The 22,899-nt window shown below is 42.5% G+C and overlaps 2 protein-coding genes across 5 annotated transcripts; one reads left to right on the forward strand and one right to left on the reverse strand.

The window, feature by feature from the left end:
• Positions 1–4,670, forward strand: LOC109865708 (gamma-crystallin M2). Its single transcript, XM_020454092.2, has 3 exons — positions 1–128; positions 3,471–3,713; positions 4,048–4,670. The coding sequence occupies exons 1-3, from the start codon at positions 120–122 to the stop codon at positions 4,321–4,323; spliced, it is 528 nt and encodes a 175-aa protein (XP_020309681.2). The 5' UTR covers positions 1–119; the 3' UTR covers positions 4,324–4,670.
• Positions 4,671–6,419: 1,749 nt separating this feature from the next.
• LOC109865178 (delta-1-pyrroline-5-carboxylate synthase-like) lies at positions 6,420–22,250 on the reverse strand. 4 transcript variants are annotated; one of them, XM_031798796.1, is made up of 18 exons: positions 22,131–22,250; positions 21,796–21,930; positions 20,360–20,511; positions 20,048–20,197; positions 19,760–19,864; positions 19,496–19,654; positions 18,812–18,902; positions 18,134–18,258; positions 15,747–15,891; positions 14,483–14,556; positions 13,713–13,812; positions 13,248–13,468; positions 11,448–11,585; positions 10,919–11,114; positions 9,955–10,076; positions 8,445–8,631; positions 7,703–7,798; positions 6,420–7,611 (listed from the first exon to the last, which is right to left on the reverse strand). In XM_031798796.1, exons 2-18 carry the CDS (start codon positions 21,893–21,895, stop codon positions 7,406–7,408), a joined length of 2,367 nt encoding a protein of 788 aa, XP_031654656.1. In that variant the 5' UTR covers positions 21,896–21,930; positions 22,131–22,250; the 3' UTR covers positions 6,420–7,405. The 4 variants fall into 4 exon arrangements, with proteins under 4 accessions (XP_031654656.1, XP_031654655.1, XP_020308873.1 ...); XM_031798795.1 differs by having other exon boundaries at positions 19,502–19,654; positions 22,123–22,250; XM_020453284.2 differs by having other exon boundaries at positions 22,123–22,250.
• Between the last annotated feature and the right edge of the window lie 649 nt (positions 22,251–22,899).

A 22,899-nucleotide genomic window follows, 5' to 3' on the forward strand; every position in this document is an offset into this window, starting at 1 on the left:
CATTGTGCTGACACGACAAAGCTTTGTGTCACATTTACAAAGGCCTGATCCCTGCAGGGTCTATAAAGAGGTCCAGTACCGCTCACTACCCGGTCCGGTCCGAACTAAACACAGTCACAATGAGCAAGGTAAGCATGAACACACCATGCGTTTCACGGGGAAATACAGGAATTGTCTGATAAACCGTGATACATCTTTCATATTTGGATTCACTGGATAGTATTATAAATAACTAAATAGCTTGCAATTTACCTAGAAATGATTGGCCAGTAATGATATTGGAGGGGGATTTTAGGAGATGGTGAATCGAACGTGTTAAAGGCTCAAAGCCAATGTGCAAGTATGAATGGACTGGACGGAGAGGAGAGGAGGGCAGCACAAATGCATAGTCTCAAAGGTAGGTTCTTTTAGCAACACGGGTGTATTTGTTATCTAAAGCAGGGGCATTGGAGCCTTCTGGTTTTCTATTCTACCTTATAATTAATTGGACACACCTGGTGTCCCAGGTCTAAATCGGTCCCTGATTAGAGGAGAACAAGTAAAAAATGCATTGGAACCTGGCCTCGAGCTCGAGTTGAGTTTGAGGGATCTAAAGGATTGTATTATTAAACAGACTAAATAAAAGTCCGCCACAAGTTATTCCTTTTTTGCCCACATATGGCGCACGTGCAGGACTTTTATTTTGACATGAGGTAAGCAGAGAGGAAGTGGGTCTACAACAGACTCATGTTTGAAAAGTCTGTTTAATAATATGATCCTTTAGCTATTTTTGTCTCAAATTCACTCTGTATTGGCCTAGGCCTACTACCCATCCATGACAATCATCCTCTTCACTGCCTCAGCATACGACACCTTCTGTTCTACTCTCACCCTGGCAACCTCAACCTGTCTCTCTCGTACCGGGCACTTCTGATCCCCAGCAACATGGGCACACTCACAATTGACACAACACAGTTTTTTTCCAACGATACAACACATTCATTTGTCCCATGCCCTAAAGCAGGTATTCCCAAACTGAGGTATGCGCAATGCTGTCGGGGGTACGCCAAATATAAATGTGATTCACATTCTTCACATAATTTTTTTTTTTTTAAAGCCACGGGAGTTTTTTGAGCGAGAATTAAGACGACTTTCGAGTAGTAAGCAACAGATACCATTAATAAGAAGGGGCTAGATCGTCTTATATGGTGAGCTACCGAGTGGCTAAGACAGACAAGCCCCATACTATTGTGGAGGACTTCATTCTTCCTGTTGCCGCGGATATGGCTGGGACAATGCTGGGGGAAAAGGCCCAAAAAACTATACAGACAATTCCTTCATCGAACAACACTTGACGCATCAATGACATGGCAGGAGATGTTTTGAAACAATTACTGCTTCGCATACAAGCCAGTGAATTATATGTGTTACAGCTGGATGAGTCAACAGACGTGGCGGGCCTGGCACAGCTACTGGTATATGTCCATTACTTTTATGGGGGGTCTGTTAAGGAAGACATCCTCTTCTGCAAACCACTGGAAACCAGGACAACAGGAGGATATTTTTAAAGTACTGGACAGCTTTGTGACATCAAATGGACTTTGATGGTCAAGATGTGTTGGTATCTATACTGATGGCGCAAAAGCTATGACAGGGAGACATAGTGGAGTGATAACACGCGTGCAAGCAGTTGCTCCAGATGCCACTTGGGTACACTGCAGCATCCACTGAGAGGCTCTTGCTGCCAAGGGAATGCCTGACAGCTAGAAAGACGTTTTGGACACTACAGTCAAAATGGTTAACTTTGTTAAAGCAAGGCCCCTGAACTCTTGTGTATTTTCTGCAGTATGCAGTGATATGGGCAGCGACCATGTACCTCTTTTACAACGTACAGAAGTGCGCTGGTTATCATGGGGCAAAGTATTGACACTTTAAAAAAAATTGAGAGACAAGCTTAAAGTTTTCTTTACTGACCATCATTTTCACTTGTCTGACCACTTGCATGATGACGAGTTTCTCACACAACTGGCCTATCTGGGTGATGTTTTTTCTCGCCTGAGTGATCTGAATCTAGGATTACAGGGACTCTCTGCAACTATATTCAATGTGCGGGACACGATTGAGGCTATGATTAAGAAGTTGGAGCTCTTCTCTGTCTGCATCAACAAGGACAACACACAGGTCTTTCCATTATTGTATGATTTCTTTGTGTGCAAATGAACTCAAGCTTACGGACTATGTCAAATGTGATATAGTGAAGCACTTGAGTGACTTGGGTGCGCAATTATACAGGTACTTTCCTGAAAAAGATGACACAAATAACTGGATTCTTTATTCCTTTCATGCCCTGCCTCCAGTCCACTTACCGATATCTGAACAAGAGAGCCTCATCGAAATTGCAACAAGCGGTTATGTGAAAATTTTATTTAATCAGAAGCCACTGCCAGGTTTCTGGATTGGGCTGCGCTCTGAGTATCCTGCCTTGGCAAATCGCGCTGTTAAGACAATGATGCCCTTTGCAACCACGTACCTATGTGTGAGTGGATTTTCGGCCCTCACTAGCATGAAAACTAAATACAGGCACACACTGTGTGTGGAAAATGATTTAAGACTTAGACTCTCTCCAGTACAACCCAACATTGCAGAGTTATGTGCATCCTTTCAAGCACACCTTTCTCATTAACCTGTGGTGAGTTATTCACCATTTTTTATCAACAAATTAAGTTTTATATGTAAGATGGCTAAATAGAGGGCAAAATGATTGATTATTATTATTAGTTGTGCCCTGGTCCTACAAGAGCTCTTTGTCACTTCCCACGAGCCGGGTTGTGACAAAAACTCACACTCATTCTTACGTTTAATAAATGTATCGTATAGTGTGTGTGTGTGTGTGGCAGGCTTACAATGATGGCAAAAAACAACATTTGAGAGTGCTCTGACCCTGGTGCTAGAGGGGGTACGCAGCTGGAGGTTGAATGTTTGACGGGGTACTGGACTATAAAAGGTTTAGGAACCACTGCCCTAAAGGATGTGCATGTACCTCAGTGCGGTTTCTGGGATGTGAAAATGAGCCGTGGATAATTTCTTATTGTTCCAATAACACTCTCTTCTTCGACACATGTACTAAAAGTATATATTATAGGTAGGCTTGGCCTATTTCAATTCCACATCATAAATGGTGTACGTTGGATTGCAGTTCCTGATAATGAAAATGTAATTGTGTTTTTCATTCTGTGCTAGGTTATTTACATTTTTCAGAAGACAGCCAAAACATTTCCCCAATATCTGTGTTATCATGTGTGCACCCACCCTTAGCGGTGTTTCCAACAACAGGATGCATCTGGCTTTCAGGGATACAGTTCATTCAACCTAGCTTCCTTTTCCGCTGGAAAGAGGATGTGGAAACTCTGCTCAGGTGATTCTTTTACGTCTGCTGCGTTAGCTTATCGTGTGTATCATTTTGATTTGAACTTTCCATCTCTCTTTTCTAGATTATATTCTACGAGGACAAGAACTTCCAGGGCCGCCACTATGAGTGCAGCAACGACTGTGCTGAGATGCACAACCACTTCAGCCGCTGTAACTCCATAAAGGTGGACAGTGGCTGTTGGGTGGCCTACGAGAAGCCCAACTACACTGGCTACCAGTACATGCTGAACAAGGGCGAGTACCCCGACTACCAGCGCTGGGCTGGCTTCAACGACTGCATCCGCTCCTGCCGTATGGTGCCCCCTGTGAGTGTACCACATCGTGTGTCCTCAGTCCCACATTGTTTTCAGTCCCTTGAGCTGAGGGCTTCAGTGTCTACTGTTTTTTTTCTTCTTTCTTAGCATTTATTGTAATTACTTGGCTAGATTCTTACTGACATTTGGCTGAGGCTATGACAAATAGATTCACAAATGCCAACCAACACCTTTTTTTTTAACACAGTCAATTTCTTCTTCACAAATGTCATGGTTCAAGTTATATTTCATTCTCCTTATAGTACACTTACATTAACGTCTATATACGGTCTGTGTATCATTTAATATATCCATTGTCCATTTTGCCTGTCTTCTCCTTTCCCAGTATCGAGGAAACTACAGGATGAAGATCTACGAGCGCTCTGACTTCAGGGGTCAGAACATGGAGATGATGGAGGACTGCCCCGACCTGCACGAGAGCTTCCACAGCCGCGACATCTCCTCCGCCAACGTCATGGAGGGTTACTGGATCCTCCACGAGCACCCCCACTACAGGGGTCGTCAGTACTTCCTTCGCCCTGGCGAGTACAGGAGGCACAGCGAGTGGGGAAGCTCCAGCCCCACCATCGGCTCCCTGAGACGTGTCACCGAGACCCCCTGAAGGTCAATCGAGACCCCCCTCTTCCTCCCCTAATGCAGCCCAATTCTAAATTCTGTATTGAAGCCCTACCCTCTATTGCTAGCACTGTTTGACTATTGTGTATCTACTGTGGTCATCTGACCCTGAAATCACATTCATGTGATTGGGGGTTTTGTTCCATTTGGTGTTGGGTCTTCGCTGCTTTGCTTAGACTGGGAAAGTAGACCTCGGTGCTCAGGCGATGCTCGTATGGTAACGGTGATGGTCTCTCTAGCTTTGGTTGCTGCAGAGCAAAATGATGTGCTTTGCCAGTCCCCAACCCCCTGTCCTATAGGAACCAAAATAAATGAAAAGTTGATAAAAGTCAACCAAGGAGCCTTTTGTTTTTATTAACTACTGTCATTATCAAAGTTGGTTACGGGAACAGTCTTGTTTTGCATACTTTTATTAAAGTTCATTATTTGGCATTTTAAACATAAGCTATGGAGTTGGATAGCCATAGAGGCATACACATCAAGGTCCAACTCTGCAGACTGTTGTGACATCATCATCATCCCCCGATACACAAAGCAAAATGAACACGGAAACATTATTATTTGAAGCCGGTAATTAAAGAACAAAAAAAGGGTATCTGAGGATGGGCATGTAGGAGTCTTTATGAGATCACATGGTGCCGAGCAGGGGCTTTGGGTCCATGAAAGAAGCCCGTATTAGACCCACATCACAGGGCTAGCGCCAACTCAAAGGGGAAGAGTCAATGTGTCCTGGTACTAGCCCCCGAGCATCAAGCTCTCTCAGAACAAAAAAACTAAACCAAGTCTGCTTCCCTGCTCATGCATTTTTCAGCAGCCAGTGTGATAAGGAACCCTTTCAGAAATAAACATCAATTATTGAAACTGTTAATTAGACGCCCATAATTGGTGAAGATACACATGAATAAATAACTTTGACAATTAATTATTGATTAAAAAAATTGAAGCCCAGCTGGGAACACTTTTGAGTCTCTTTAGATCAAACAAAACAAAAAATATAAGTTTTGGCCTTGAGTAATGTTCAATTAAAGAACGGTCGACTTTGCTGTAAAAGTCCAGTGACATGCCCTGCGTCCTCTGATATATGTGGACTCCAATCCCCACGGTCGTCAGTGCATCAACAGGGTGAAACATGGGATCTGGCTCTGCCTAAACGGGGAAACATTCGACAAAAGATTCACAGGGTGCTTGGCGTCTGTCGTAAATGGAAGTTAATGCAGGGGGTCCTGACATGATTAAAATCTAGTATCAACCATGTACGTTATGTTTGTGTGTCTCAGTATGTTTACCTCTGTAAGCGCTACATGCAAAGAACATGCATACTACAGGCCCTACTTGGCCGGCCAAAAGCTGCATGATCCCTCATCAATAGACTATTCTAGAACAGCAAAATATCCATGTATCAGACTCTCTACCTCTGCAAGTCATTAATACAATACTTTCCATTACAAATATTAAGCTTCTTCCATAGAAGTACCAAAACAGTGAGATCTGACAATATCCTGTCTTTTCTTCATTTATTCTTCATCAATGTACCCTTTGGACTTGTGGAGGGCTGATTGAAGGGTAAGTAGTGCGTTTTGGAGGATGAATTCTTTAGCTGAGAGAAGAAGAACCACAGAAGAGCATACTCTGTGATTCCATTATTAGTCTCAGTTCTCTCCCTCTTTCTTTTCATTTCTGATAGCTGGATAATTAAACCTCTGTAGTATTGTCTTCCATCTTCCATGCCCCACTTACGGAAAAGCCTTATTCCCAGATGAGAACCATTAAAAAGTCCCTTTTTTGACATCTGTTTTCAGATCAGTATTCCTTCTTTGGTGCTAATTTGTTATTTGTGTTAGTAGAAAAGAGTGGTGGAAGGACAGAGACGAACATACATGTAAAGTCATTGGCATTCTTGAGTTATTCATCTCCTAATCAAAGGACCAGAGTAAAATGAAAATCCCATTGTTATTCACCAAAAACTTTTATTCTACAATATGGTCTACAAATTACCCCCCCAAAAAAACAGAACTGATCTGTAGTGTGCGTCGCTTGACATCAGATATAAAGCTCATAAGCTGGAATGTAACAGCAGCACTGTATCTTAAGGCAGTAGTCCCCTGAAGGAGACGGAAAGCAGCTCTTGTATCTGACAGAGGCTCTGGGCACTGTAAAGTCGACGTAAATAGACAGTGTGGAAGAAAAAAAGCAAAAGCAGGAGAATAAAGCATTTGCATTCAAAAGGACATAAAAAGTTTAGAGGAAAAGAGGGAAATAAAAAAAGGAGGTGCTTTCTTATAGAATTCAATCTAACTTGAATGCTTATGAATAAGATTGGGTCAATAAATGGTTTTATTCATCCATATCTATGACAAAACACATTTAAGGTTATTAAATATTGTTTATCCAATGGTTCATCACTGGTCATTTAACTGCATATAAATAAGGATTGTGTTGGTAGAACTGCAAAACGATGCAGTATTAATGTTAATAGCAATTCATACAATTTGTGGCCTTGAGGACCTACAATTCAAGCCCAATTTAAATGACACATCAGTAACGTTCCTAACTTAGGTTGAGCTTTAAACCTAGCATCAACACTGTTTGGTTGTGCATTCATATCACCGAACCAATATTTTGAGGGTAAGGGTCTCATCCGGTAGAGCACAGCACAACAAACCAATCAATAGGAACTAAAACCAAGAGGGGAGCCTCTTGATAGAGATAATAACACGGATGTAAACTAGCTTAAGCAAAAATTCCCTTTAAGTGTGGGTCATGGAGAGCATATTTACCAAACTCATCACTACTGCGCATAAGATCTAGACCAATTAATGTCTAGACCAATGGTGTGAGACCTTCTACAGTCTAACAGGGTCAATGTAACCAATCATGAGTTGATTCACTGAATACTGAGTGAGGTAATCACTGCAATAAAACTTTTGAGAGCTGATGTAGAATTAATGTAAACTCTGATCCAGATCGAATGAATATGACAATGGGATTGTTTATTTGGTACCAGGGGAAAGCTTTTCTCTCATGGTGGTTAAGTGTGTTTAGGTGTGTCTCTAGTTGGAGGTCCTCTGTCATTCCTCACTCTGGGCAGCTATCTGTCTGGGCTGTGGCTGTGTGACTGGCAAATTATCGTGGAGGTACTCCATGGTGCCCTGTTCAGAGAAGTCTGCAGCAGTGTGGCCGTCTCCTCTCAGGACCCACTTAGTGGTGAGGAGACCCTCCAGGCCCACGGGGCCCCGGGCATGGATACGAGCTGTGCTGATGCCCACCTCAGCACCTATAGGAAGGAGGGAGACAGAGAATGAGTGAGTGAGTAGGGTAATTGAACAGTAAGTGAGGTGATAAAAAAGTAAATAATGAATGCATACCCAGTCCGAAGCGGTATCCATCTGCGAATCGCGAACTGACGTTCCAGAACACACAAGCACTGTCCAGCTGCTGCAGGAACCGCTCCGCTGTGTCCTCTGTAAGAATCATCATCATCATCCTCATCATCACAACAACTACCATCATCTTCATAGTCAACTACCATCATTGTCACTGTCATCATCATTAAACATCAACATCTCTCTTCAGCTATATACAGTATATTTCTTCTATTACACAAAATGGAGAATTCAATGTGGTTCTACGTGTTCTACAATCTGCGGCCACTAGGTGGTAGAACTGAGGCAGAAATGCTATGTCTGAAGGGAACCGACTAAAAAAACATCTATAACCCAACCTATATTGGATATTGTCAGTAAAGTACTCAATCAAAATGAATTATCAAACTTGAGGGGACATTAACATTTAAGATGACGATAAATCATATAACTAAATATAAATTAATAACACTGTTCCCTTAGCAAAACCTGTTCTACATTCAAATCAGTTCTGTCCCCTTCAAAGTAGTCTCATAGGGAGGTTGTACACTGAGGCAAAAAGTGCTGTCATCACTTTGAGAAAGAAGTGGTAGGAAGATTGAAGGACAGGTCTCTCTTGAAAGAGAGATGTGGTCTCTCTCACCCAGACTAATCTGGGTGAATCAACAGGATAAAAAAAAACTAAGTAAAAAGAAGAGAAAAAACAGAAACGCCTCACAACAATTACATAGACAGACAGCCCTACCGTTTTCAGTCACAATGACGTCGGTGTGGGAGCTGCCATATCTGTGGATATGGTCTATAGCTTCCTGCATACTGTCCACCACCTCGATGCAGCACTCCAGATCCCCGTACTCTGTCCTCAGAGACTTGACCTCTGATGGGCTGAAGGTCAGGTTGGAGGCAAACCTGGGGCCAGCGTGAATCTTCACCTAGAGGGGGTCACACATGGGAGGGGTCATCATTACATAAAACGAGCGGTCAATTAATCAATCAATCGGGGAGTTAAGATTGACTGATTGCTAAACTGGTTGAGTCAGACAACTTGCTTGGATCTAGGGTTACAAAGGGAGTGTCACGTTCTGACCTTTATTTCCTTTGTTTGGTCATTATTTAGTATGGTCAGGGCGTGAGTTGGAGTGGGCAGTCTATGTTTGTTTTTCTATGATTTGGGTATTTCTATGTTTCGGCCTAGTATGGTTCTCAATCAGAGGCAGGTGTCATTAGTTGTCTCTGATTGAGAATCATACTTAGGTAGCCTGGGTTTCACTGTGTGTTTGTGGGTGATTGTTCCTGTCTCTGTGTTTGCACCAGATAGGGCTGTTTAGGTTTTCACGTTTTGTAGATTGTTAATGTGTAGTTGCTTTATTAAAGTACCATGAATAGAAACCACGCTGCGTTTTGGTCCGCCTCTCCTTCACCACAAGAAAACCGTTACAGGGAGGGTATATTACCAGTAACTTTCAAAGTTTACCAGTAAACTGCTGGAATTTTTTGAAACATTCAAGGATTTGATGGAATTTTCCTAACATGTCAAATATATAAACAAAATAAGATTACATTTTTTTCCTAAATAGAATAACATAGCTGTTAAACATTATCCTAAATATAGCCCATCAACTTAAATGAGTGTTTCAGCATGGAATGTTCTTTATATTTTTTTTTACACACATGCATTTATTTTACTATGTCAATATGTCTTAATGTTTTTATGCCAAACTGGTGGCAGTTGTGAAGAAAAGACAGTAGGTTGAAGAGTTGCAGAAAGAATTCAAAATTATGTCATTGTTGAGATTTTTAATTTTTTTACAGGAAATATTTTTTCTTCTTTAAAGTTGATGTATAAATGACCAAAGTTTCCATAGAGTGCAATAGATTGATCTGCTATTGTGAAACACAACCTAACTTTGTGATACTTGGTAGTCTGTCTTCTTATTATGGTTATCAAATGCATAGTAAGCTGTTAGTGTTCATTTTTGTGAATTTGGTTTTAGGAGCATAAATCATCAACAATGAGACATGATTAATGTGGTTAATCAACACGTGTAAACCCATCCACCTCACCCCAACACCAGGGAAAGAAAATGAATATTTGATAATAAGTTGTAGTAAAATGTAACAAACCACATCACCAAACAACCAGTCAGTCATTTAATCAAGCCTTTGAGTGTTTTCAACCTGTATTTTAGTTGGAGAAAAGGAGAATAATATCACTTTGTCAGTGTGTCTGTATTTGTTTGTGTGTGTGGTCTTACCTGTTCGGTGCGGAGCATGTCTATGATCTGGTCAAACAGAGGAGTCCTGAGTATGTCCCTGTGAACCAACAGTGTTTCCATAGCATTGCAGGCCGCAGGATAGTCACATTTAGAGTCTCTGACTGGAGAGAGAAAATGTCAATCACTTCCTTCTCCTTCATTGGTAGTAAAACAACCATTCAATTATGTGGGCGTGTCTGTGTCAGACCTGGGTTCAAATACCAGTTAAAAGGTATTTCAATTACTTTCAAATACATTACATTAAGTATTTAGATATTTTTTTCTTAGAAAATACATCAGGTAGTTGAATATTTGGAAAAGTATTGGCATCTCTTTGAAAATACAGACAAGTGTCACGACTTCCGCTGAAGTTGGTCCCTCTCCTTGTTCGGGCGGCATTCGGTGGTCGACGTCACCGGTTTTCTAGCCGCCACCGATCCACTTTCATTTTCCATTTGTTTTGTCTTCATTGTACACACCTGGTTTCCATTCCCATAATTATGTTCCTTATTTAACCCTCTGGTTCCCCCCATGGTTTTGTGCGTGTTTGTTCTGTGTTAAGTGGCCGCTTATATTTGTGAGCTGGTATATTTTCCCTGCGTGGAATATTTTGCTGTTTTGTTGAGTAAAGTCTGTTCTTACTCATTCTCTGTGTCCTGCGCCTGACTCCATCCCACCTGCTGCACATAGACTCTTATTAACAAGTATATTTTCTAATACAAATATTTAAATACTCCCATACATTTGAACCAGGTCTGTTTAGTCATATGGATATTTGAAATATACTCAGAAACAGTTTCAAATAGTATTTTTTAAATACTTCGAAGTGGTAGCTGATTTGGCTACTTTATTTGAAAATACTAAAATACGCAGAAAATATGTTTTTAAAATACAAATAATTAAATAAGCATGTATTCGAATCCAGGTCTGGCCTATGTGCGTCTGTGTGTGTTGTCCCACTGACCGATCTTGATGACCTTGTCGATGGCGGCCTCCGAGTCGATGTAGACGTGGCAGATGCCTTCACTGTGGCCCAGAACTGGGATGCCCTTGGCTGCGCTTTGAATGTTCTTGACCAGCTGGGATGAGCCTCGCGGGATGATCAGGTCTATCATCTCATCTAGTCTACACAGGTCCTCCACCTCCTCACGGGTACTCACCTGGAACACACATAGAATATGTACACACAGTTACACACACAAAATGTGTATGCATTCCAATTACTAGCAACAGATTGTCATATCCAGACTCAAAATAAACCCCTGTATTCTAGGATTTACTTTGTATTTTTCTATAAGGGAAATTCACTGTGCTACATTTGAATCACTCACCTTAGTAAATGAGGAATGAAAGATTGCTTTTGCATGGTGTCTGACTGTATTTACTACCGGCAGAGTAACACAGAATTACTCTGATTTTAGCATAAATTATGTTATTTAAATAACTTCCATGCTGTTTTTCTTAAATGGGATGTTTTTCCAGCTGATACTTACCAGCTGTACAGCCTCTTTGACCCCGTGGATGTCCAGTGCTTCCTGGGTCAGCTCATGTAAGATGCGGTTGGTGTTGGCTGCTTCCTTGCCCCCCTTCGCCAGCAGAGCATTGCCACTGGCTATGGCTAGAGCTGATACCTACACGCAAATGAGAGCAACAGCCTTTACAGTAACAGTCAAAAGTTTGGACACACCTACTCATTCAAGGGTTTTTCTTTATTTGTACTGTTTTCAACATTGTAGAATAACAGCGAAGACATCAAAACTATGAAATAACACACATGGAATCATGTAGTAACCAAAAAAGTGTTAAACAAATCAAAATGTATTCTATATTTGAGATTCTTCAAAGTAGCCACCCTTTGCCTTGTTGACAGCTTTGCACACACTTGGCATTCTCTCAACCAGCTTCATGAGGTAGTCTCCTGGAATACATTTCAATTAGCAGGTGTGCTTTGTTAAAAGTTAATTTGTGGAATTTATTTCCTTTTTAATGCGTTTGAGCCAATCAGTTGTGTTGTGACAAGGTAGGGGTGGTATACAGAAGATATCCCTATTTGGTAAAAGACCAAGTCCATATAATGGCAAGAACAGCTCAAATAAGCAAAGACAAATGGCAGTCAATCATTACTTTAAGACATGAAGGTCAGTCAATCTGGAAAATGTCAAGAACTATAAACGTTTCTTCAAGTGCAGTCGCAAAAACCATCAAGCGCTATGATGAAACTGTCTCTCATGAGGACCACCACAGGAAAGGAAGTCCCAGAGTTCCCTCTGCTGCAGACGATAAATTCACAAGATTACCAGCCTCAGAATTTGCAGCCCAAATAAATGCTTCAAGGTGTTCAAGTAACAGACACATCTCAATGTCAACTGTTCAGAGGAGACTGCGTGAATCAGGCCTTCATGGTTGAATTGCTGCAAAGAAACCACTACTAAAGGACACCAATAATAAGAAGAGACAAGAAACACAAGCAATAGACATTAGACCGGTGGAAATCTGTCCTTTGGTCTGAGTCCAAATTTGATATTTTTGGTTCCAAACGGCGTGTCTTTGTGAGCCGCAGAGTAGGTGAACGGTTGATCTCCGCATGTGTGGTTCCCACCGTGAAACATAGAGGAGGTGTGATGGTGACCAGCATGACTACCACAGCATTCTGCACCCGATCTGGTTTGCGCTTAATGGGACTATAATTTGTTTTTCAACAGGACAATGACCCAACACACCTCCAGGATGTGTAAGGGCTATTTGACCAAGAAGGAGAGTGATGGAGTGCTGCATCAGATGACCTGGCCTCCACAATCACCTGACCTCAACCCAATTGAGATGGTTTGGGATGAGTTGAACCGCAGAGTGAAGGAAAAGCAGCCAACAAGTGCTCAGCATATGTCGGAACTCCTTCAAGCCTGTTGGAAAAGCATTTCAGGTGTTGCTGGTTAATAGAATGCCAAGAGTGTGCAAAGCTGTCATTAAGGCACAGGGTGGCTATTTCGACAAATCTAAAATATATTTTGATTTGTTTAACACTTTTTTGGTTACTACATGATTCCAAGTGTTATTTCATAGTTTTGATATCTTCACTATTATTCTACAATGTAGAAAATAGCAAAACTAAAGAAAAACCCTTGAATGAGCAGGTGTGTAAAAAACGTTCACTTTCACAGGTACTGAACATATAGCATGACCCCCAGCACGAACACCCCATCTTACCAAAAAAGGATCAGCAGTGCACAAACAGAACCCCAAACTCTCTTTCAAACACAGACGAGCCCAAACACACAGAAACACACACAAATTACCTGTGGCAAGCAGTCGGGGCGGGCCTCGAAGATGACCAGCAGTACTCCTATGGGCACAGTGATCTGCTCTAGCTCTAAGTTGTGGGCTACTCTGGTCCTACGCAGCACTCTGCCCACGCTGTCCTGAGAGGCCAGGGCTATCTGTCTCAGGCCTATAGCCAGGCTATTCAGCTTGGCCGGGGACAGGCTCAGACGGTTCAGCAAGGCTGACGACAACTGACCTGATAGGGGACGGAGACCACAAAGAATCCAATACAGCAGAAAACACCGGACGATCACTTTGACTACTCAGTTAGAGCAGCTCGTATATACAGAACGTTTAAATGCAACCACACCCTCTAATTATCCACATCCTCACATAGTCACACAATGGGATGTTGACAAGTAAATGTCCCTACAAGTATGAGCTGGTTTGACAAATACCATGAACCCATTCAGAGAGCTAGACAAGATAGGAATAGTTACCTGCATTGACTGCTAGGTCCATGTCCATCTTGTTAGCAGCAAGGATCTCCTCCTTCTTCTCAACCAGCAGGTTTGCCAGGTGACAGATGATCTCACCTCTCTGGGGTGGAGACAGTTCAATAAAATTAAACAAACCGCAGTAAGAATAGTGCTGACACGCCTGGGATCAGGTATACTGTATACTGTAGAACTGTATATGAGGGTCTGACTGTATACTGTAGAACTGTATATGAGGGTCTGACTGTATACTGTAGAACTGTATATGAGGGTCTGACTGTATACTGTAGAACTGTATATGAGGGTCTGACTGTATACCGTAGAACTGTATATGAGGGTCTGACTGTATAATGTAGAACTGTGTATGAGGGTCTGACTGTATACTGTAGAACTGTGTATGAGGGTCTGACTGTATACTGTAGAACTGTATATGAGGGTCTGACTGTATACTGTAGAACTGTATATGAGGGTCTGACTGTATACTGTAGAACTGTATATGAGGGTCTGACTGTATACTGTAGCACTGTGTATGAGGGTCTGACTGTATACTGTAGAACTGTGTATGAGGGTCTGACTGTATACTGTAGAACTGTGTATGAGGGTCTGACTGTATACTGTAGAACTGTGTATGAGGGTCTGACTGTATACTGTAGCACTGTGTATGAGGGTCTGACTGTATACTGTAGAACTGTGTATGAGGGTCTGACTGTATAATGTAGAACTGTGTATGAGGGTCTGACTGTATACTGTAGAACTGTTTATGAGGGTCTGACCTGTTCTGGATGAAGGGCTGCCAGGGTCCTGCCAGAGTTCCGGGCCATCTCAGTCTGCTGCTCCATGGTGGGGCCTGGAGATAGACACTACCTGACATGATGACTCCTTGCTGGCCCCAGTCTACCTGGCCATACTGCTGCTCCAGTTTCAACTTCCACCTGACTGTGCTGCTGCTCTAGTTTCAACTGTTCTGCCTTATTATTATTCGACCATGCTGGTCATTTATGAACATCTTGACCATGTTCTGTTATAATCTCCACCCGGCACAGCCAGAAGAGGACTGGCCACCCCACATAGCCTGGTTCCTCTCTAGGTTTCTTCCTAGGTATTGGCCTTTCTAGGGAGTTTTTCCTAGCCACCGTGCTTCTACACCTGCATTGCTTGCTGTTTGGGGTTTTAGGCTGGGTTTCTGTACAGCACTTTGAGATATCAGCTGATGTACGAAGGGCTATATAAATAAATTTGATTTGATTTGATTTGATGAGCACAGGCAACACAAACCAACAACAAAAGGGACCAACATTCGCATGCATCATCATAACCATAGTCACGTGTAGCCATAGTCTGGATAATGTCATGCTAGCCGAAACGACTAGAACGGTCGGCTGGATTCCAGAGGATCGGCTACATTTTGATTGGATGTTACATTTCAAGAACCCTCCCCGCACATGCCCATAGAAGGGCAGCACGTGTGTTATGTTCGTCACTGTTTTCCGAGTTGATGAAGGCAATGCAACTCTTCTGCTTGATCACTCAACAGACATTATCCCATATCTACCTGCAGGATATATGGTAACTGTTTAGAGTATCAAGTGTGGCCGACTGTCTGCCATTTATTGAAATTAAAAGCCGCGACAAACCCGGCATATATCAACATATTTCGATGGGGTTTTAATCTGCGATTTCCCAGCCATCTTCACACACGTTTGAGTTCCACTTAAGCAAGGCATTTGATTGGTTTGACGTATTGCGAGGCGTCACTGGTTTCCACCCCTTTGTAGCTACTTTCTGCCATAGACTTCACCAGGCTTTACCGATTAGGGAAGCCTGGTTCTCGATGAGGCTACGGTGACCATAATTATCATCATCATTTAGAATAACAAACATCTTCTTCATCATAAGAACCACCATACTCATCATTGTGATCCTCACCATAATTATCACCATTATCACTATGCTCATTGTTGTCATGGTGATCATCATCAATCTAATAGCCTTCATCATCAGTGTCTGTCACACAGAGATGACCCGGGGTGAACTCACCGGCAGGTTTGACCTCGGAGAAGAAGGTGCCCACTTTCTTGCCCTCCACGATGTCAGTGATGACGTGGCCCGTCACCTTGGGGTGGGTGCCGTTGGCAATGACTACTGACGTGCCCCCCTGTAGGGCCCACAGGGCCGCCTTTACCTGGAAGTAGGGGGGGGGAACACTTTGACAATTTTCTATTCCCCACTTGTTTCTCAAGTACAGATTTGGCCCCCAATGTAAAGACTTGCTTAACAGTGGTTTGAAGCCAAATCTCAGTCTGACACACATTGACTTCAGAAGACTTTCACAAAACCTTATTACAGAGATGTAGACCTAGACACTCTGTAGTCCTCCACTCTTACATGTTTTGATCGACACACTTTCCTATTCTAATCTTCAGGTAACTGCAAAAATAATGGTAACACTTTAGTAAATGATGGATACAAAGTATATTGAAAACAGGTTCTTCCATAAAGGTGTGATTCCTGGGTTAATTAAGCAATTGACATCCCATCATGCTTAGGGTCAATGTATCAAATCGCTGGGCAAGCCACTATTTTGGCAACCATGGCTATCAATGCCCCTATCCACAGGGCACGAGGGGTCACTGAATGGGTTGATGAGCATGAAAACGATGTAAACCATATGTCATGACCGTCTAAGTCACCAGATCTCAACCCAATTGAACACTTGTGGAAGATTCAGGAGCAGTGCCTGAGGCAGTGTTTTCCACCATCATCAACAAAACACAAAATTATGGAATTATGGACTTAGCATAGATTCTACAAGTTCCATAATAAGGTGCTTGAAGCTGTTCTGGTGGCTCGTTGGTGTTTATTTTATTTATAAGGCTACGTATGTTTGCGCACATGGAATTCAGTGATTTATGTTTACTATAGGTTAATGAGGCAATACAAATATGATGTCGTGTCTTTACTATCATTAAATTAAGACTTTTAGTTTTTATCAGATGACTCTCTGTAATTATTATTACGCGAATTAAACTGATTAATCATGTAACTGTAATTAACTTGGAAGTTGGGGCAACTAGGAAAATATTCAGATTACAAAGTTATAACTTTCCTAATATAACTTTTCAGATATTTTCATATCTGATTAATAGTCTTCTGATTAATTAATTATTCTTTACCTCACGTTAGTCTCATTCCAAACGTCATAAATTGTTGGTTATCTGCACAAACCCAGTCTTCACTATGAGTCATCCATTCATCAATTGTCTTAAAATAATTTATTTACTAACTAAGTAATTCACAGAAATGCATAAATAAACAGTAGATAGTTACAAGGAAATGATAACGGAGTTCCCCTAGTGGGATAAACCTGCATCGCGGCTTGGTGTACAAAAGGGAAGTGGGGGTCGACTGAGATAAGACAACACACAGTTGATAATTATAACAATTGAAATGCTAATCCTTTGCACATGAACGCTCACTCATTCGGGAAAAATTGCAATCAGTATATATATTTACGCTCAGTGTGTCGTCGGGGTCTCTGTTTAAAAGTTTGTTTCTTTCTGTTGGAGAGTTTGTCCGCCCTCTCTGTCGTGGTTAGAATGGGTAAGTTCATGTCGTTATGGATAGATGTTTCGGCGGTTGTCGGTCTTCGCGTTCAATGATACCGAATTCCTAGCTGCAGACTAGTAATTAATATAGTTAATACAGACTAGTAATTAATATCAAAGACTTCTTATTCTGTCGGTATCGATAGTCTAAGAGTTTAACCACGTGGGATGGTTAAAAGATTCAGCAGTCAGGTCTCAAACCTTGGCCCTCTCGTTATCAAGGTAAGCTGGTCTGCAACCTTTGTCCTCTCGTAATTGAGAGAAATATGGTCTGGTGATAGAAAACCCAGGTGGGGTTTTATTCGGAACATGGAAAAGGGCCGTCTCAACAGTATCATCCTCACTCAATCATCTTATACAAGAATTAGATGTAAACCTCATATCTGAGGCTATTATATAAACAGTGTTATGGTAACGTGGCCGTATTGTCTCCCCTGAGTTTTACAAAATTGTACCAAATGGACCAGTTCGTAGCTGGATTCTTCACCGATCTTTTATACCTTCTCCGGAACATAAATGTTGTTCAGACCTGTAAGGTGGAAGAAATTCCTTTGTTCTCTATGAAAATTCACTCTGTCTCTATACTGTGGCCATGAGGAGATAATCTCCTCCAGGAATTTACGACCTCTCTCTGACCACAGCAGCCTGGGTGTAGGAGACAGGGAGAGGGGGATGGGGCTTGCTGTACCCAAAGAGGGCAATGTCATGACAATGATGTGACTAAAATGAAAGGGTATTTAGTTGACTAAAATGGTCCACTATTTTCATAATTTTGAGAATAACTAGACTAAATCTAAACATTGACATCTGTGTACATACCTTGGCCTCCATGCCTCCTATCCCCACCCTGGATTTTGTGCCGTAGGTGATCGACAGCTGGTCACCAGGGTAGAAGATGTCAATGAGTTTGGCGTCATCCGTTCCAGGAGGGCTGTCGTACAGTCCTACGAGAGATGGGAGGTAACTATGGTTACGTGATTGTTTACTTGCACAAAGATTACCTTCCAGTCCAATAGTGATATTTCCAAATACAACCAGGGTTGTGTTAATTAGGGCACGCAACGGAAAACGTTTTAAAACATTTTGCAATGGAAAATGTGTGTTTCCTATTGTACAAGTCCAGGTGGTCACTTCCTGTTTCAGTCTGTTTTCTTCCATTTTGTGCCTGACAAACACAACCCAAAATACCAGTAGTTCTCCCTCTTACATGAATTCTCCTAAATGAGCGTGTGTGGTTTTGACCCAGAGTGCTGGCAGATGGTGTGCTGCCTAACGGCAGGTAGCCTAGTGGTTAGAGCTTTGGGCCATTAACCAAAAGGTTGCTAGATCGAATCCCTGAGCTGATATGGTAAAAATCTGTTGTTCTGCCCCTGAACACGGCAGTTAACACACTGTTTCTAGGCCGTCATTGTAAATAAGAATTTGTTCTTAACTGACTTGCCAAGTTAAATAAAATGTTAAAATAATAATAAATGTGTTGCTGTGTTAGCAGCGTACCTTCTACGTCAGAGAGAGCAATGAGGAGGTCTGCCTTCATCTCCACGGCCAGGCGTGCCGCCAGGCTGTCATTGTCCTTTATACTGATGACCTGCAGGGGAGGGAAAAAAGGAGTTAGTCTCACAGCAAGATATAGAAATTTATTGGGTCAAGGGTCATTGACCAGACTGTTTCTGATGTTTGTTATCAGTTGAAATTGAGGTCAGTGTATAAGAAAATACATAATTGAAATTGAAGCATTTCATGTTAAGCTATCGTTGATATTAGCTTGTCTACTGTGTGGTTTAGCAAAGCCACTGATACTACAATGTTTAGTCGTTTATTACTAGTAGTAGTGCGTTTCCAGCAGCAGAAGAACTTGTTAGTTTCGCCTGGGCTTGAGAACGGAGTATAGAAACGTGCTTCTACCTCCATTAGTCACCCCCAGACAGCCACACTTCTAGGCCCAGTCCGCCACCATCCAGAAGGGAACTAAAGCAATGCATGCACCCCTCCCATCTCCTTTAACCATCCCTGCATGCACATCTTTTGGGGGGAAAGGAGGGGTAGTGGGCGGGTAGAGCGAGGTGAGGTGGTGAAACATAATAGCTGTATGCTAGTATGCTAGCAGCTAACACTACTCCGCTATACACACCTCTCGCCCCTGTTCTTGCCCCTCCGGTCCCCCCCGTGCCCTTTACCCACGTTTACCCCCTGGAGGTCGCTGTTGGGCTCGGGCGGGGGCACCACGGCATCGTTGGTGTTGATAATGGGTACGATGTTCATGCGGAGCAGCTCCTGCAGCGTGCTGTTCAGGTTCCGCCGCTTCTGGTCGTCATGGAAGTCCAGGTTGGTGACCAGGACCTGGGATTACATCAGAGCAAATCCTGTTTCGATAAAACTTTATTGAGAGGTAATTGTGCTGGGTAACACAGTGTGAATTCAAATACATAGAGATAGCGTAGGTACCTGTGCAGTGCATGTGCTGTACTGGGTGAACATGGCCTCATACAGGGCCATCAGACCACTCTGTCCGGCTGCCGCACAGGCCCGCGCCTCCAAAACTGGTACTGACTGAAACCGAGAGAGAGAGAGAGAGAGAGAGAGAAAGAGAGAAAGATTGAGAGAGGCAGGAATGTTTTGAGTTGATTTTATAATAAGTGATATCACCATGTTTTTTTTGCAGGTTGTATAAGACCTGGACTCATCATGTCTTTGCGCTGGTAAGGTTCAATAAGAACTGGACTGTTGTCTCACCATGTCTTTGATCTGGTTCTGTCCAGAGTGCAGGGCCTGTCTGACACTCTGGGACAGCAGGATCTCATGCCTCAGTCTCTGCTTGCCGAAGGCCACCGCTCCGCTGGTGACGATCATCATCTCTCTCCCCTGGTTCTGTAGCATGGCCACCTGCAACACAACACAACAAACTTTCTACCTCATTGAGACGCATTTGAAGTATTCTTGCAACAATGAATAAACTACAATAAGCAGACAGTTGTTAAAAACACAAGCTTCAAGACATCTTGTGTGGAGGTCTTGTGATCCCGTCAGCCTTAAGACCTTCCTCACCTGCTCTACTACCGAAGCCAGCCTGCCCAGCGCCAGGCCGCACTCATCACCCCGGGTGACTACGGCGCTGCCCAGCTTGACCACAATCCTCTTGGCCTTGCGGAGCTCCCCGCGGTGGGTGAAGGAGTTACTGTTGGCACGCGCCAGACCCACTGTGAGAAAGAATACACAATTTGGTGCTTTATAGTGTGAGTCTGAAGTGGAGCCGGGCAATATGGACAAAAATCTATATTGCGCTAAATGACCTGAATTGATGCGCTAACGATAAATAGAACGACGCATTTACAACATGAATGTGCACCACAGTTGTTTTCCTGATGATCCTTTAAACTACTACTACTAGTTTGATGGTTGTAGCCATCAATTGTCCCGTTAACAATCACGCAGCAAACGTATTACATTTCCAAACGTCACATTTCTCTAGTATAGGCTACTTATCGCAATGAACGACATCAGCAGAATGCTTACGATAAATGATTGGTATGGTCGTTGTTGAGCATTTCTGGTTTATCGTCCCAGCTCTAGTCGGAAGCCCTGTTCAAATGCTTTATACATGTATATTGCCTCCCTCCCTTATTTGGATGAAAGATGAATTAAAGCAAAGCCTAAATGGAGGAAGGAAGATATAAGATAACAGATCAGCTTCATGCACATTTCACATATGCTTACATTGTGCTGTGCACACACACCATGTTAGCTTGAGACAATGTTCATAAACACTGTGCCTAACCAGCACACAACAGTACCTCTCCTACCAGTAAGTGTGTGTGCTGGGTTCTGTTTTGGTCCATCACTGATTATATAAAGTGTTAGGGTAAAAGCAGCCAGGAACCCCCTTCACCCCCCCCCCCCCCTCCTAAATTCCCTGGTATCCATGGAGATGGAAAATGACAGGGTGCAAACTGCCACATCAGCATGGCAACCTCCAAAAGCCAGCGCTGACTGCACACATCTCTCCACTAAAGAGCAGCCAACCGCATGAGCGAGACAGGGAGAGAGGGAGATAGAAACAGAGATGGGAGCAGAAAAAGACTGGGGTGCAGGGGTGAGGGGTAATAACAGAATCAGAGAGATAGATTGAGATGGACAAAAATGGATAGGCCTCCATTATCTTAAAGCTATCAATCTCATGTTAAGAGTGGCCCAGGAGGATAAACAAGTATACACAAGTATGCAAGATGATATCATTGAATGATCTGGACTTGATGAATTTAGGGAACTAGGCTATCCTTCTTGCTTGGGGAAATTATCATGTTATTACTAAAAACTCAAGCTACTGAGATCATTGAAATTGTAATCACTGGAATAATAGCCTAGTATTTTCAACATTTATCCTACAGAGACATCTATACATCTCTTCAATTACTGGTGCACGTAGGCCTATATTATGTGTGCGGGTATGTGAATGTATGTATAAGTTTGCCCCTCCCACTTGCCTTGTGTCAGTGCTTTGGCTAGACGAGGGAAGATGGTGGTGCGTTGAGTCCTGGGGCTCGGAGGGAGCCCGGCACGAAGAGACAGCCTCTGTAACAGCATGGTCAACTGACCCGAACTTTCAGCCGCTACAACAGCTAGAGGAGAGAGAGAGAGAGGTACATTAAATCACTGTCAAATCTTCAATGTTCTATCTCTCTTTTCATTTCTTGAACTTGCAGAATTCACATCACAGCTAAACACTTCCAAAAAGTCACAGAAGTTAGTATTCCACGTTTTATTGAATGACATAGTCTTTCTGCACTTGGATAAAGGAAAGAAAAACTCACGGTGATACCTGCTTAGCATCCAAGTCCTGTTTATGTCTGTTATCCAGCCACGTCTATCAAGCCCATCTCCTTTGAAATGGGCTACTGTCCAACATTCCAGACAGTAAAAACAAGACCTGCCCTCAACCAATGGCAGAGTCGAAGCCGGCCTAAATCACAGAAACTCCTCCCCCTCGTGTGCTTATATGAGGTAGCTGATGAAACTGTCCCTACTTGCAGGATCACTTATTACGTTCTTGATTAAAAAAAGCTGCTAATGTTCTCACACGGGCACAGTTTAACCTCTGAAAGTTTAAGCAGTGAGGAGGTTCTACTACACTCTAAAAAGTTAAGGTTCCTGGAGGTATCCTTTAAGGGTTCTTGAAATTGAAACTGCAGGGAACCCCTAAAAGTTATTAGAAGAACCCTTGTCTATATTAATTCCATGGACTTGATTCATTTCTGAGAAGATCTGAAAAGATAATTTGCACACATTTGTATGCTAATAGATTTGTTTGTATTGACTGCTATGTAGGTTAAATGTACACTTCAAATGCTGCATTTAACCTACCAGAGTGATGGCTTTAACAGTGACCTTTCTACTGAATTTCAAAGATGGTGGTAAAAAACACTGGTTGGTTTCTTCATTGTATTTTCTTCTACCAGATCTATTGTGTTATATTCTCCTATATTTAATTCACATTTACACAAACTTCAAAGCGTTTCCTTTTAAATGGTACCAAGAATATGCATAGCCTTGCTTCAGGGTCTGAACTACAGGCAGTTAAGATTTGGGTA

Source organism: Oncorhynchus kisutch, linkage group LG20 (genome assembly GCF_002021735.2).
Source record: "Oncorhynchus kisutch isolate 150728-3 linkage group LG20, Okis_V2, whole genome shotgun sequence".
Lineage (NCBI taxonomy): Eukaryota > Metazoa > Chordata > Actinopteri > Salmoniformes > Salmonidae > Oncorhynchus > Oncorhynchus kisutch.